The 15,938-nt window shown below is 44.8% G+C and overlaps 1 protein-coding gene across 1 annotated transcript in view; it reads left to right on the top strand.

Moving 5' to 3' along the window:
• Positions 1-739: 739 nt before the first annotated feature.
• The window catches only part of CSMD2 (CUB and Sushi multiple domains 2), a 655,591-nt gene continuing 640,392 nt past the window's right edge, over positions 740-15,938 (top strand). The window contains exon 1 of the mRNA XM_010841252.1: positions 740-896. Coding sequence (XP_010839554.1) covers positions 740-896 — 157 coding nt within the window. The remainder of the gene's footprint in view (positions 897-15,938) is intronic.

Here is a 15,938-nt window from a genome sequence, read left to right on the forward strand (position 1 = left end):
AAGAATGGGCCTCTCCCAAGTCCTGCCGCCCTTCCTGCCTGTCACCTGCCTTGGCGGCCACTCCTCCCCTCCCCCTGCTCCCTGGGGGAGCAGACGGGGGTCACTCCGGGGGTCCCCAGTTCCCAGGCCTCTGATCCCGCCCCGCCTCTCTCTCTGTCACCCACAGAGTCGGTTCTTCTCTCCCCTCCATTGCTCCCACGTTCTTTTTCTTCTCCACTGACTTTACTCTTTAAACTGTGTCCCAAATAAAAAAGGGGCTCTTGAACGCCTCTGGCTCCTGCCCTCTCCTTCTTCCATTTAAGTCTGAGCTGCTCCCAATAGCCACACTCAGTCTCCAGTTCTTCCCAGTTAACTTGCACGGGGCCTGGGTGATAGTGACACCGACAGCCTTCGTCATGAGGCTGGGCATGCGTGGCTCCTCTAGGCTCCCAGGCCACGTCCCTCTCTTTATTGGTGCCTTTCCTGCCGCTGAGCTGGTCTCTGTTCGCGTGTCTGCCTCTGTCCCTGCCGTCCCTTTTTGTCTCTTTCCTTCTTTTCTGTCTGCCTCTCTTGAGCTCTCTCACCGGGACTGCCTGTGTGTGTGTGTGTGTGTGTGTGTGTGTGTTTCTATCTGCCCGTCTCTCTTCTGCCCATTTTCCCTTTGAGTCTCTGCTTTTCTCTTTGTCTTTCTGTCTTTCTACCTTCCCCTGGGGTATTGGCCATAGATGGTGTGATGCCAAGGGGCCCAGTGGGTCCCGAGATGCCCCCTCAAGAGCCTCTCCTGGGGTCTGGACGGGAGCAGCGTAGGTCTGGCTGTTCCGGGACCTGGCACGGTGTGTTCCGCTCCCGCCGGAGGCAGTGCCCTCCAGGCATCAGTGGGGCTGGGAGAAAGCCCATCTCCGTGTGGCTCTGTGGAGGTGTGCAAACAGCAGGGGACTGGAGTGCCTCCAGTTAGTGTAATTACATTCTTCCTGCTGACAGTTCCCACCATGGTCTCAATTGGATGTGACATTCTTATTAAATAACTTCACCCGTAACTAGTAATAATAACACAGTCCTTACTTCCTGACCTAAATTGCTCGATGCTATTTTGGTGAGCAGCTTCGGTGCTGCAGGGCTTCTGCAGCATGGCCTGCCAGATCGCCACCATCACATATACACACACACGCACACACACGCGTGCATGGCTGGGGGCTGATGGGAAGTATGTGTGCACCTGTGCACACATGCCTGTGCACAGCCTTTATGCATGAGCCTGGGAGCAGCTGGGAGGGCTGCCCCCGCTTGCCAGAGCAGGGCACCCTGGATGCCCAATGGCCCAGCATCCCTGGCAGGAGTGACTCTTCCTAGCCTCGTCACAGAGTGGAGAGGCTTCCAAAGGACTGCCTGGTTCTCTGTCCCTTTCTCCACCTTGTTCCAGCCTCTGTGCATTCACAGCTTCCTTCCCCTGCCTCTGGAGTCTCCTTCCCTCCCTTTTCCTCCAGGTGGAGTTGGTGGAACTGTGTTCATCTCTTAAGGCTCAGTGTTGCTGTTACCTCTTCCAAGACGCCATCTCTGATTCCAACATAGCGCCATTAATCGCCCGCTGAGTTGTTCTGCTTTGTTCTGGTTTGGCACTCTGTTCTAATTTTGTTAGCTGGAGATGGGCTTGTCTTTTTTTTGGGGGGGGGGGCTTGTCTTTTGAGCAACTTGCTGTTGTTTAGTCGCTAAGCCGCGTCTGACTCGTTTGTGATCCCGTGGACTGTACCCACCAGGCTTCTCTGTTCATGGGATTTCCCAGGCAGGAATAGTGGAGTAGGTTGGCATTTCCTTCCCCAGGGGATCTTCCCGACCCAGGGATCGAACCTGCATCTCCTGTATTGGCAGGTGGATGCTTTACCACTGAGCCACCAAGGAAGCCCATTCATTTAAAGGCAGGGACGCAGTCATAAGCATTTCTGATGATGTACACGTCCATTCCCATAACAAGGCTCCCTGAGTATTTACTGAAAGGAAGTAGACTTAGGCTTATGAGGAGGGGGCTGTGGCTGGGAACCGAGAGCTGGTGGTGGTAGGTTTTCCCACAAAGATGAAACACTTGCTGGGCTCCTAGTCTTTGTTTTTATTTTCCATCTTGACAAAAAAATGTGAGGTGTTCACTCTCGCAGAACAAATAGAACCGTGACTTCGGTTTCACAGTTTATGGGGCTGATTCTGTCTGCTTTTGACGGTTCTGTCGTGTTCCTGACAGTTACAGTCTGGTTTCTCTCTGGGACCTCAAGATGATAAGTGGGATGCCAAGCCTGCATTGATCCGTGGGGGGAGCATATAGCCCCTTTGGGTTTCTCCCTCTGGTGTGCTTATGAATTTGGAGTCCTAAACAAGCCCAGGGAGGAAGGATGGGGAGGCCATGCAGACATGTGAGTGTGTGTGGGTGACTGTGCTGGGAGAGGGGTGTCACCTGGATCGCCTGACCAGGTGGCATCGGAGGACAGAAGCAGTGCCCACCTAGACGTCCCCATACCTCCTCCCCACAGCTGCCTAGTCTTCTAGAGGACTCCCCTGCCCTTCTGTGTCCTCTCCATCCTCCCCAGTCCACCCATAAGTCTGCAGCACGTCTTCCAAGCTTGATGTGAGCTTTCGAACAGAGGGATCATGACTGATTTCTCTCTGGATCCTTAACATGCAACCTGTGACCTCAAGAAGCATCAGTGCGTGTGTAGTGAGTGCATGATGAATGGGTGAATGAATGAATGGTTCTGTCTTCTGTAGTCTGTTGTTTTCTTCCCTGACCTCAGCATGGACTGTTGAGTCTATCTTAGATTTGAATCCGAGGTCCCCCACTGACTAGCTGAGTGATTTTTGAAGGTTCTTTTGAGAAACTAGTTTCCATCTATAGTATCAAGAACAGAATCCAAGCCTGCCTGCATTGTTGTTGAGGTGAAATGCACGAGGGGCCATATAGTATGGAGTAGTTAAACGCATGGACTCTGGACTCAAAGTGCCTGGGTTCACATTCTTACTCGACTACTTCCTAGCTGTGTGACTTTGGGCTACTTAGTCTCCGTATATCAGTCTATGAACCTGTACATGGAGTGACAGTGCTGCCTACTTCTCAGGGCTGTTGGGAGGATTATATGAAACAACGTATCTAAAGCAGGAACCGGCATATAGCAGGTGCCCAGGTCATGTGTGACAGAGCATCTTGGCTGAATCATAGCTGAGATTCAGACACAAAAGTATTTAGCAGCCAGGCTACACCCTTTCTAATAGGGCATTCTGTCCCCTGCTCAGATGTCTCCTTACATCTCATGGAATTTGGGGAGTTCCTCGCCACATCCTGGTTTGCACGGGTTTAGTAATTTCATGAGGAAGAACTTGAATCCTGAGCACAGATGGGGTTTAGATATATGTAGACCCCAGTCCAGGGGGTGGGGGGACCTTCATGAGTATTAAAGTGCTGGGTGAGATAAAGTGGCACCAGAGAGAAAATTTACCTTGAATGAGTAAGGGGCCAGACAGGGCTCCATAGCTTGAGAGTCAAGAGAAAGCAGGGGTTTTGAATCAAGGACTATCATATACATATCCAGACTTTGTCAATGTCTCCTGGGAGGCAAAACCTCCCACAGCTGAGAATCATTGTTCTACTAGACCTGAAGAGGATGACAGCTCTCTCCCAGTTGCAAAGAAAAGTGAGAAGGGAAATTAGGAGGTGGGGAAAAACAGGAAGGTTCCTTCCAGCTGTCTAGGAGCGTTCACACTCTCGCACATCCCAGAGAAGGGTGGGTCAGTGTCAACACGTGGCTCTCAGCAGACTCTCAGCAGCAGCAGTGAAGTTTCAGTGGCCCAGAGGCAGTCAAGGGAGGGCACCGCGGCTGGGTAAGAGCAGCAGCTCTGCTTCTCTGTGAGTTAGCACCCTTGAAGAGTCCTTGGAGCCCTGATTCTCAGCCTGGGCTGAGCCACTGCTGGGGTCCCACTTCCGGAGTTCTGATTTACATGGTCTGGGTTGCCGGGGTCGGGTCTGGGCATTGACTGGAAGTCCACAAAGCTCCTCAAGTACCATGAAGTTGAGAACCAGCCACCGTAATCTAGGCTTTGCATCAATATCACCCGGCAGCTTATTAGAGATGCAGATTCTCAGGCCACACACAGCCCTGGTGGTTTGTATATACATGAAAGTCTGAGAAGCAGTGATGGAGGATGTGAAAAGTGGAGAACTGAGAACTTTTCAGTCTGGCTGGTAGCGTCTGTTGATTCAGCACCCTTTAGGAAAAACAGTTACATCAAACTGGCAAGAGCTAGTGGACATAGTCTCTATTCTTTCATAAACCAGAAGGGACCAGGGCAGAGACCCTCTAGTGCATAGGTCTTCCCAATCCCTCATACACTGGACGCTGGTCTGGTTGTCCCCACAAGCCTAACCAAAAAGCTTCTGGTCATCCTAGTCTGTTCTTGTCTTCCTTCTTCTCCTTTTCTCTCGTTACCGAGAAGACTGACAGATGCAGGGCAGATGCCCCAGGCTTCAGATGCCCCATCTCGGTGGCCCCCATCTCCACAGTCATTCACTCGTTCATCCATCAAGTACTCGTTTACCTGTGGACCACACACTCTTCTAGACTCTGAAGATCCAGTGATAAACAAGAAAGAAAGGAAAAAATTCCTGCCCACAGGTGCCTTGCATGTCTGGTTATTTGCAGGCAATAAACAGATAAGTTAAGTAAATGTATACCATCATGTTGGGTAGGGATAAGCTCTCTGAAGAAAAATAAAGTATTGAATTGAATCAGTGGATCACTTTGAGTAGTGTGGCCATTTTTAATAATATTGAGTCTTCTAATTCATGAAAATAGGATGTCTTTCTGTTTATTGTGTTTAATTTCTTTCAGCAATGTTTTATAGTTTCCAGTGTGTAAGTTTATTTTTTTGCCTCTTTGGTTAAGTGTATTCCTAAGTATTTTATTCTTTTTGGTCCTATTGTAAATGAGATTGTTTTCTTAATTTCTTTTTTTGGATTGTAATTGTTAATGTATAAAAACAACTTTTGTGTGTTGATTCTGGATCCTGCAACTTTGCTGAGTTTGTTTATTTGCTGTAACAGGTGTGTGTGTGTGTGTGTCTTTGTGTGTGTGTGTATCTGTGTGTGTGTGTATGTGTTCGTAATCTCTGGGCTTTGGTACATAAAAGGCTATGTCATCTGTGAACAGAGATAATTTTATTTCTTCCCTTTCAGTTTGGATGTCTTTTATTTACTTCCTTGCCTAATTTCACTGGCTGGGATTTTCAGTACTATGTTGGACAGAAGCGGTGAGAGAGGCCATTCTTGCCTTGTTCCTGATCTTGGAGGAAAGCTTTCAATTTTTCTTCATTGAATATAATGTTACTGTCAATTTTGCACATGCTTTTTATTATGTTGATGTAATTTCCTTATATTCCTAGTTATCTGTGTGTTTTTCTTATGAAATTTTGAATTTTGTCAATGATTTTTCTGCAGTAACTTAGATTATCAGTTTTTTTAAAACCTTTGTTCTGTTGATGTGGTGCATTATGTGGTCATTTTTTGTATGTTTTTACAGTGATCATTTTTTTTGTATGAGCCATATTTGTGCTCTAGGAATAAATTCCACTTGGTCATGGAATATGATCATTTTACTGTGTTGTTCACTCAGCTTGCTAGTATTTTTTTGAGCATTTTTTCATCAGTACTTGGCAAGAAGATTGGTCTATAGTCCTCCTGTAGTATATTTATCTGATTTTGACATCAAATCAAAATCATAGTGGGTCCTCATAAAATGAGTTTGTAAGAGTTCCTTCTTCAGTTTTTTGTTAGAATTTGAGTAGGATTAATGTTACTTCTTATTTAAATGTTTGATAGAATTCTCCAGTGAAGCTGCTGGGTTGTGGGCTTTTCTTTGATGAAACATCTGCTGATTACTGATTCAACCTCCTTACTAGTTATAGGTCTGTTTAGGTTTTTTAATTTATGATTCAGTCTTGGTAGCTGTATATTTCTAGAAATCATTCCTCTTTTCTAAGCTATCCAGTTTGCTGACATATAATTATTAATAGAAGTCTCTTTAATCCTTTTTTATTTCTGTGTCATCAGTTGTGAGGGCTCCTCTTTCATTTTGGATTTTTATATGAGTCTTCTCCCTATTTTCTTAGTCTGTTTTGTCAATTTCTTCTATTGTTTTTCTATTCTCTATTTTCTTTAATTACCTTTTAATCTTCATTATTTCCTCCTTCTGCTAACCTTTGGTTTAACATGTTCTTCTTTTTCTGTTGCCTTCTGGTATAAAGTTATGTTGTTGATTTGAAATCTTCTTTTTCACTGTAGGCATTTCCTCCTCAAAACTTCCCTCTTAGTGCTGCTTTTGCTGCATCCCACAGCTTTGGTATGTTGTGTTTTCATTCTCATTTATTTCAGGATGCTTTATAATTTCCCTTGTGATTCTTATTTGACCTGTTGGTTGTTCGGTGGTATATTATTTAATTTCCACACATTTGTGAATTTTTCAGTTTCCATTTGCTGTTGATTTCTAATTTCATTTCACTGTGGTCAGAAAAGATACTCAGTATGATTTCAGGTTTCTTAAATTTGTTAAGACTTGCTTTGTGCCCAACATGTGATCTATCCTGGAAAATGATCTGTGTGTGCTTGTGAAGAATATTTATTCTGCTTTTGTTGGGTAGGGTGTTCTGTATATGTTTCCCAGGCTTAATTCATCTATAGCATTGTAATTAAATACTTTCTTGGTTGGACTTCTTTCTGGTTGATCTATCCACTATTGAAAGTGAATATTGAAATCTCCTACTATTACTGTATTATTGTCTGTTTCTCTCTTCAGTTCTTTCAATGTTTGCTTCATATATTTGAGTGCTCTGCTGGTAGGTACATATTATGTATATATTTAATTATTATATATCTTCCTGGTGAATTGACCCCTGTATCATTACATAATGTCATTTTTTTGTGTGTCTTGTGATGGTTTTTGACTTGAGGTTTATTCTGTCTGTATAAGTATGGTCATCCCTGATCTTCTTGGTTACCATTTGCATAGAATATATTTTCCCATGCTTTTAGCATATATATGTCCTTATATCTCAAATGCATCTCCTAGACAGCATATAGTTGGATATTGTTGTTTTTTCTATTCAGCCACTTTCTATCTTTCAACTAGGGAATTTAATCCATTTACATTTAAAGTAATTGCTGATAGGGGAATGGCTTGCTATTGCCATTTTTTAAATTGTTTTCTGTGTGTGCCTGCAGTTACTTTGTCCTTTTCTTTTCTCACTGTCTTGTTTTTCATTGATTTGTTTGTAGTGACATATTTTCATTCCTTTCTCATTTTATTTTGTTAATCTTCTGTAGTTACAGTAGGGATAACAAAATATCTTATAGTTAACACAAGCTATTTTAAATTGATAAACCTCAATCACACACAAAACTCTACTCTTTTACATCTCTCCTCCCAACTTCATCATCAATGTCTCAAATTATATTTATTTATATTTTGTATCCATTAACTCATTTTTATAGTCATAGTTATTTTTATGTTTATCTTTTAAATTCTATACCAGAATTAAAACTTATTTTTTAATACTGCCATTATGGTAATGCAGGATTCTTTATTTTCTTTATATTACAGTATTCTTTATTTTGTATATATTTACCTTTACTGGGGAGCCTTATAATTTTGTACTTCTGTGTAGCATTGCTTTCTACTGTCCTTTTGCGTGTGTGTGTGTAGTGCCTTTTCATTCAATTTTAAGGGCTCCCTTTAGCAATTCTTATAAAGCTGTGAAGATGATCTCTTTCAGCCTTTGTTTATCTGGGATGGTTCTTACTTCTCTTTCATTTTTGAAGGACAGTTTTGCCAGAAATGTCTTGGTTGGCAAGTTTTTTTTTTTTTTTTCTTTCAGCACATTAATTTCTTCTCATTGCTTTTGGGCCTGTGACATTTCTGCTGAGAAATCTGCTGATAATTTTATGAACACTGATAATCTAATGAACTCCATTGTATGTAACAAGTTGATTTTTGTGTTGTTGCTTTCAAGATTGTTTCCTTCTTTGACTTTTGACAGCTGGATCATTATCTTTGTGTGGGCTTTTTTGGGTTCATTCTAGCTGGAATCTTTTGAGCTTCTTGAATTTGGATGTCCATCTCCTTCCTCAGATTTGGAAACTTTTGGTCATTATTTCTTAAGATAAGCTGTATGCCCCCTTTCTCTCTTCTCCTTCTGGGACTCTTATGATGTATATATTGGTCCAGTTGATAACATCCCCTAAGTCCCCTAGGTTTTCTTCATTTTATTCTTTTTTGTTCCTCTGACTTGATAATTTCAAATGACTTATCAAGTTCACTGATTATTTCTTCTGCTTGATCAAGTCTGATGCTGGACCCCTCTAGTGAATTTTTCAATTGATTTATTGTATCCTTTAGCCTTTACAACAGAAATTTTATTTAATACTTTCTGTCTCTTTGCCAATATTATCATTTGATTCATTCATTGTTTTCCTGAGTTCATTTAGTTGTCTATGTTCTCTTATAGTGCACTGAACTTCTTTAACATGATTATTTTGAATTCCCTATTAGTAGAAAATGGATCTCCATTTCTTTAAGTCCAGTTTTTGGAGATTTATTTTGACCCTTTGAACCATATTTCCCTATTTCTCCATGTACCTGTTTATTTTTTGCTATGATTTGTTCATTTGAAAAAATAGCTACTCCTTCTCATCTTTATGGATTGGTTTCATATAGGGGAAGACCATCAGTTAGTCTGGCTATATCCTCTGGAGGCAACTCAAACCTTTTCCAAGGATACGTCTCCTCTGGGCTTGTGCATATGCTTTCTTAGAGAAGTTTGCGTTTCCTTTTCCAAGAGTGTATAGTTTCTTGCGCCCTCTGGTGTCTGTCTGTGTCACTGCAGGTTCCCTGGTACTTCAAGCACTGAGCTCTCTTTTACTCTCTGTGGCTCTCAGGCATCTAAAGTATGCTGATTCCCTGCTTGCACTTCAGATTCAACAAGATAGAAACCAGTTCCTTGGGCAGGTCTCTGAAAGCCTGGAACACTGGACTTATGCTCCCTTCTTCTCTTTCCTCCCAAGAGAGAAGCTGCTAGTTGGGCTATTCGTCTTAGTCTTGCTGAGGTTTGCTGGGTTGGAGCTATTGTGGTTGGCGTGAAATGGCTTTCCTCACCTGTTTCAATGTGACTCTTCTTGAGTTTGAACTTGCTTGGGCTACTGTGACTTCTTAGTAGGCTCCTGGAGTTCTCATAAAGACTCTTGGGGCCATATATTGTTAACTTGGCATCTCTGTGGGGAGATGAAGTCAGAGCTTCTTATTTTGCCATCTGGCTAATGTCATTCCTCAAGCCTTTTCTTAAGGGCACCTCATCCAGGCAACCTTCCTCACTGTCCCTCAGCAGAGGCTATTGGACTATAAAGCATGTGGGGACACCACAGACTTTCCCCTGTAAAAGGGGAAAGTCTTTGCTGAGCCGCAGTAAACATTCTCCCATCCAACAACTGACCACGAGGCATGCGATGTTGAATACAAGTGTATTTCTGCTTTGTCTGATCAAGTGCACTCTGCACAGTCTTCATGCTGCAGGTGAACATGTGCTCTTAGCCATTTCAGGGACAGATGTGTTTTGAGAGGATGCTGTATTTGTGGGATCTGTCTGGAGTCAGAGGTCCTAGGCATCATCAGCTCTGCCTCCCCTGGCACATGTGACACTTCTGGATTCTCTCTAGTCACACATGATCAGACCCACACTTCCCTCTTGGGAGGCACAGGAGATGGATACCTCTAGATCCTAAGAATCCGCATGGGAAGTGTCACCAAGAGGGCTTAGGAAACAAGGACAAAGCAGGTTCCCAACCTATGTGAAGAGACTGGAGCGCAGGGGTGGCCCTGCCAGAGCAGAGCTTAGCTCACAGCAGTGAGGGTGAAGCTGGCTCCTACCTCTCCCTCCACGTCCATCTCTTTCTCCTTTCTGCAAATTCTCCATCTTTCCCTGTTAAACATCTGCTTGTCAGCTGCTGCTCAACCAAGGAGTGTTGTCAAGGAAGGATCGGACTGCTTTGTAGAAGGCCCTAGTAAATATCCACTGAATTGGGCTTGAATTCTGTTCTTTCCATAGCCCCAGCCAGTGTGTTTCCTCCCACATATCCCCAGCACTGGGGCCAAGTAGATTTGCAAGACCCCTACTAGACTCTCCATTTATTCAACATATACTTAGTTGAATTTTGGCCACTAAGTAGATGGCCCTGGGAATTCCTAACACTATTTTGTGTGCCTATAGGAGAAGGGAGCCACACTGGCAGCATTTCTGGAGGCCCTACTGTGTTTCCAGGATTCTCATCCATAAAACTCTGCAGAGAAGTCCTTTGGGAAGCCCTTTGAGAGACCTTGGGTGCTGAGTGTTTGTGGATGCTCCTGGGACAGCAGGCAGGTGTATAGGCCAGGGCTGTGGGTGACCAGGTCGGAGGAGGCCCAGGGTGAGTGAAGACCTCTAAGGTCAACACTGGGCATCTTGGAGAACAGCTATAGGGATGTCTTCCAAGCAGAAGTCTGAGATCACCAGCCCAGCCTCATCATGCGGTTGATCGTTGCTTGCATATGTATGGGTGAGGAGCAACAATGTAGCTGTGACTTCCTTTTATAGAGATTCTAAGAGGAAGTACATTTCTCTGTTACTCCCTAACACAATTTTTAGATTATCTGTCTCCCACTAAGATATATTTACCCTTCAGTTTATTTAAGTTCAGAGAGACAAAAAGAGAGAGAGAGGATATAAAAGAATTAATTAAAATGAAGTCTCTTCTAGGACAGATGTGTCATCTCTGTTTTCTCTGGGTATGGTGATGGGGGACAGGGCTGTAGAGGAGTCATGTCCAGCCAAGACGGAAAGTTCCTTAGCTCTGGTCAGCTCTTTTAGACTGCCATGCTACATCTGGCATATGGCCTGTCCACATCGTTCCTTCTTCCTCCTTCCGTCCCTCTCTCCCTTCCTCATTCTCTCTCTTCTCTCTATTTCCCTCCCTTCCACTTTTTCATCCCAATACAGTGGTAGAACATATACTTTCAGATCTTAACCTCAGGAGTCAGACAAGCCTGTGTTTGAAAATCTGCTTTGCCATCTATTACTGTATATGTGAACTTGGGTGAGTTACTTAGTCTAAACCTCATTTGTTAAACAGGGTTAAAAAAAGAATACCTACCTCTTTGGTCTACGTTGAGGTTTGTAAGAAGTAATGTGAGTAAGGAGCTCAGTATTGTGTGGGCTATGTAGTCAGTGCTTGATCAATGATGACTGAAATTCCTTCAACCTTGTGGTTACTAACATTTACTTACTCACAGCTCTGGGCTGGGTCTTCAAGGATGTATTGGTGAAAAAGGCAGACTATGTTCTCAACCCTCATGCAGCTCAGTCAGGTGGGGAGGTGGCCATGGAAGCAGTGGGCAATGGCCCCTGGTGGGGGGCCTGGGGGGGCAACGGCATTCCCTCCCCAGTTCTAATTCCACCTTGGGCTGGATCTGTAGGCTCTTTCACCCCTAACTGCTTTAAGACAGAGCCACACCAGCTGGTTTGACTTCCTGAGCCTTTAGGGGAATGGGGTTTGTATGAGCTGTGCATTTGTGAGTGTCCTGGAAGGTCATCGATTCATTCACTGAACATTTATTGCCCTACTTTGCGCCAGGCATTGTTCCAGGTACTCAGGACCATCAATGAATAAAACAGGGATTTTGCTCTTGTGACGTGATCAATGTTCTAGCAGGAAGAAGTGGACAATAAACACAGTATATAAGTAAACTCGTAGGATGCTGTGGAGTGATGCATGCTACGGGAGGAAGGCGGTACGAACAGATGAGGGAGCTTGGAGGTGCCAAGGTGGAGGTGGGGAAGTGGGATGTGATCTTCTGAAGAGTAGTCAGGGTAGACTCACTGAGAAGGGAATGTCGAGCAAAGACTTAAAGGAAGAGAAGAGGTTTGCCTTATCTGGGGTAAAGAACTTTGCAAGAAGGAAAAGTAAATGCAAAGGTCGTGACACAAGAGCATGCCAACTTTGTGGGAGGAACAGGAGGGAGACAAACGTGGCTGGGGAGGGATGAACCAGACAGGGAATCTCTATGAAAACAGAGACGTTGTCTACCCTGTGTCTGGCAGGTGGTACGGGTACAGTGAGTATTGGTTGAATGGATTTTTACTGGCATCTAGGCTGGTCTGAGCCGGGCCAGGCCAGAACTAACCCATCACTAGTTTTTTTTGAACAAAGAGGGCTGACATAAACTCCTGATAGGAATAATTTTCAAATCACCAACAGAGCTCATATAAAATTCAAATGTGCAGTTGGGGGCATCAAACCACAATGGCCTTTCCTTAGTGTGTATAAAGAACAGCACATCTGCTGAAGAGTGGGGAAAACAGAATGAAATTACAGATGACCTGTGAGTGCCTAATTTAAAGAAAAGTCTGGAATGAACTTACCCTGTCACTGCTGTGAAAATCTCCATGAAGGAGCCTTTTGGATCCCTGATAGATGTCTGGTCTGAAGCTGCTGGAGGAATGAGGAGGGTAGACCATCTACAGAGGAGGAAGAAGAGCCTGCACTCAGTTGCCAGTGACCACACAGCACATCTTCCCGTACTCTGGCATTTGTCTGGTCTGATTTTCTTTCTTGCTCTGTAGCTCAAGCCTTCCTGCCCTTCATCTCCAGAGAGCTACTTGTCCTACTCCTTATTGGTTGCTGAGGATTCAGTGTTAAGAACATCTCAGGAATATACTCCTAAGGGACCACCCCACCTCACCCCAGGCAACCTGTAGCAGACCATCTCTAGTGTGGCATCTAGCTCTCTCTGGCTTAAGGCTGGAGGATGTTGTGTCAGGCACTCAGGACTTGAGTGGTGCTCCAGGGCTCTCTGCCCTCACCTCTGTGCTATCGGCCCCTTACCCCAGCTCTTCCTCTCTCCCTCTGATTCTCCATTTTGCCAACTCCCTTCTTCCTTTCTCACCTTGAGCCGAAATCCTGGGAAAGGCTGGACAGGCACCTCAGTGGTCCAGAGTCAGGAGAAAAAACAGTTTACAGTTTCTGAGAGCAGTAATGGTTCAGGACCATGGATAGGGCTCTTTTGCTCCACTCAGCACCAATCATTCATTTGGGTCAGCTGACTCAGGACATCTACATGAAGGTGACCTTGAGACCCCTTTTATAAGGAGGGGTGGGGGACCTTAGTGACTAAGGGGCTTGACCATATTCTTTGCTATGAAGTGACAGAAAAAACTGAGAACCTCGGATTTCAGATTCTTTCCATTGCACCATGTTAGGTTCCCCCGCCACCACCACTTTTAATTAATTTTCAAATATGTATTACTTGAGACCAAAGGATTTGAAGTTGCCTCTCCCTTGGAGATGAGGCCAGGTCTACCATGAGTATGAGTAGTAGAAAAAATAGCGGCCATGAGCTTTTGATGGATAAAGGAACAAATGAAACGCAAAACAAAACAAAGAAGCACAAATGACAACTGGACATGTTAGTCTGTTTACTCAACGAGTATCAACCGAGTGTCTGTGAAATGCCAAATTCTGTGCTGGGGATTTAATAGTAAATCAGATGTGGTCCTTGCCATCATGAGGCACTCAGGCTGGTGGGAGACACAGAGATGTAACCTTGGTTTTACAGTCTCTCAGAACAAGCTTAGTTTTGAGCATCACTCCCATTTTTCAAGCTATTTTTTTTTCCTACTGGGAAGCCCAGTGTATGAAGAATTCGGCATGTGACCTCCGTTCTGATGCTACACTGAGACTCACCATAGTGGTGCCTCCAAAAGGCAGGCAACAGGGCGAAAACCTAGGAGTTTGAGCTGAGATGATTGACACTTAGGAAAGGAGCATCCCAAGGCAAAGTTCTTTGTCTATCAGAGTGCTCTAGAAAGAGATATGGCTTATTACCTTGGCCAAAATAGGTCACCCCCTGACCCCCAATCCATCGACCCATCCATGGAGTAGTGGTTAAGAAGGCACGATTTGTCACCAGATGCCTGGAGCTGAATCTTGTTTCTACCATTTATCAGCTGTCTGACCTTGGGCAGGTTATAATACTTAACCTTCCTGAGCCTCAGTTGCCTTGCCTGTGAAAAAGGAATTATAATACCAACCTAGATAGAATATTGAAAAGCAGAGACATTACTTTGCCAACAAAGGTTCATCTAGTCAAGGCTATGGTTTTTCCAGTGGTCATGTATGGATGTGAGAGTTGGACTGTGAAGAAAGCTGAGTGCCGAAGAATTGATGCTTTTGAACTGTGGTGTTGGAGAAGACTCTTGAGAGTCCCTTGGACTGCAAGGAGATCCAACCAGTCTATTCTGACGGAGATCAGCCCTGGGTGTTCTTTGGAAGGAATGATGCTAAAGCTGAAACTCCAGTACTTTGGCCACCTCATGAGAAGAGCTGACTCATTGGAAAAGACTCTGATGCTGGGAGGGATTGGGGGCAGGAGGAGAAGGGGACAACAGAGGATGAGATGGCTGGATGGCATCACCAACTCGATGGACGTGAGTCTGGGTGAACTCCGGGAGTTGGGGATGGACAGGGAGGCCTGGCGTGCTGCGATTCATGGGGTCGCAAAGAGTCGGACATGACTGAGTGACTGAACTGAACTGAACTGAATAGTACTTATCTAATACAGTTGTAAGGATAGAATGAGTTATTAGATGTCAAGTGCATAAAACAGCCCTTTGCATGGAAAAATGTTTAGTGATCTTATTAGACTAAGCTCCATGAGGGCAAAGATAGTGCCTGGGACACAGTGAGTGCTCAATACCATTTGTTTGTTTGTTTCATTTTGGTTTTTCTTTATTTTTAATTTCTTTGTTTATTTTTGGCTGTACTGGGTCTTTGTTGCTGCCTGTGAGCTTTCTGTAGTTGCAGCGAGCAGGGGCTACTCTTCATTGCAGTGCGCAGGCTTTTCACTGCAGTGGCTTTTCTTGTTGCGGGGCACAGGCTGTAGGTGTTCGGACTTGAGTAGTTACGTCTCTTGGGGTCTAGAGCATTAATAGTTGTGGCATACGGGCTTAGTTGCTCTGCAGTATGTGGGATCTTCCCACACCAGGGGTGTGAGCCTGTGTCCCCTGCATTGGGTGGATTCTCAATCACTGGCCCACCAGGGAAGCCCCTTAGTCCTGTTTTCTAAGTAAATTAATGAATTTGCTAAGACCTGAACTTCTGTGTGTTAGCCCCTGTGCTCAGCCACTGTCTATTGATCCAAAGCCACAGCTCAAGGGTGTTCTCAGCTGAGAGGACTGAGTGGTAGCTCCCTGTGTTCGCTCTGAAACACCCAGAATGAGTAGTACTAGCCCAGAATAGGCGTCTGTCCCCAGCTCCACCGGGTCCTTTCTGTTGGTGATGATCTAGGGATGTAGCACATCCTGAGAATGAGAGGCTCTGCGTCAGCAATGCAGAGGTACGTCTGCTGGTCCAGGATTCCCTGTCAACATAATAAACAGCCCCTGGCCGGTATTGCCCGAAAATGATGACAAACGAGCGACGTTTGTATCGCCAGGCAAGGAAAATCATATTTGGTCCACTGTGGTGGCTTCTGTGTTCAGCATGTCCTGGAGAATCAGAGAGCCTGGAGTTAGAGTTAGGAAGCTGAACGGCATGGGATTATTCCCACAGAGCGATTGGATGTGGTCCAGGGACAGGCTTGCTGCCTGAGCCCGTCTGCCACGCATTGTTTCGTGCCTTTGCTGCATGCTTCCCCAGCTTGAGAGGAAGAAGGAGACCCTGCTTTGTTTCCATGTCCCTGCGGCACAGCAACTGCACTAAGCTCTTTTCAATAAATCCCAGGCTTTTCCGGGAGAGCTGGGGGCAGAGTGGAAACAGGACCGGTGCTTTGGAAGTGTGTCCCCAGATGATGTGTGAATCTTTGCAGCCTGACAGAGGGAGGGGCCTGAACTTTGCTTTCACACAGATC

This window comes from Bison bison, unplaced genomic scaffold, assembly GCF_000754665.1.
Source record: "Bison bison bison isolate TAMUID 2011002044 unplaced genomic scaffold, Bison_UMD1.0 scf7180017864158, whole genome shotgun sequence".
NCBI lineage: Eukaryota > Metazoa > Chordata > Mammalia > Artiodactyla > Bovidae > Bison > Bison bison.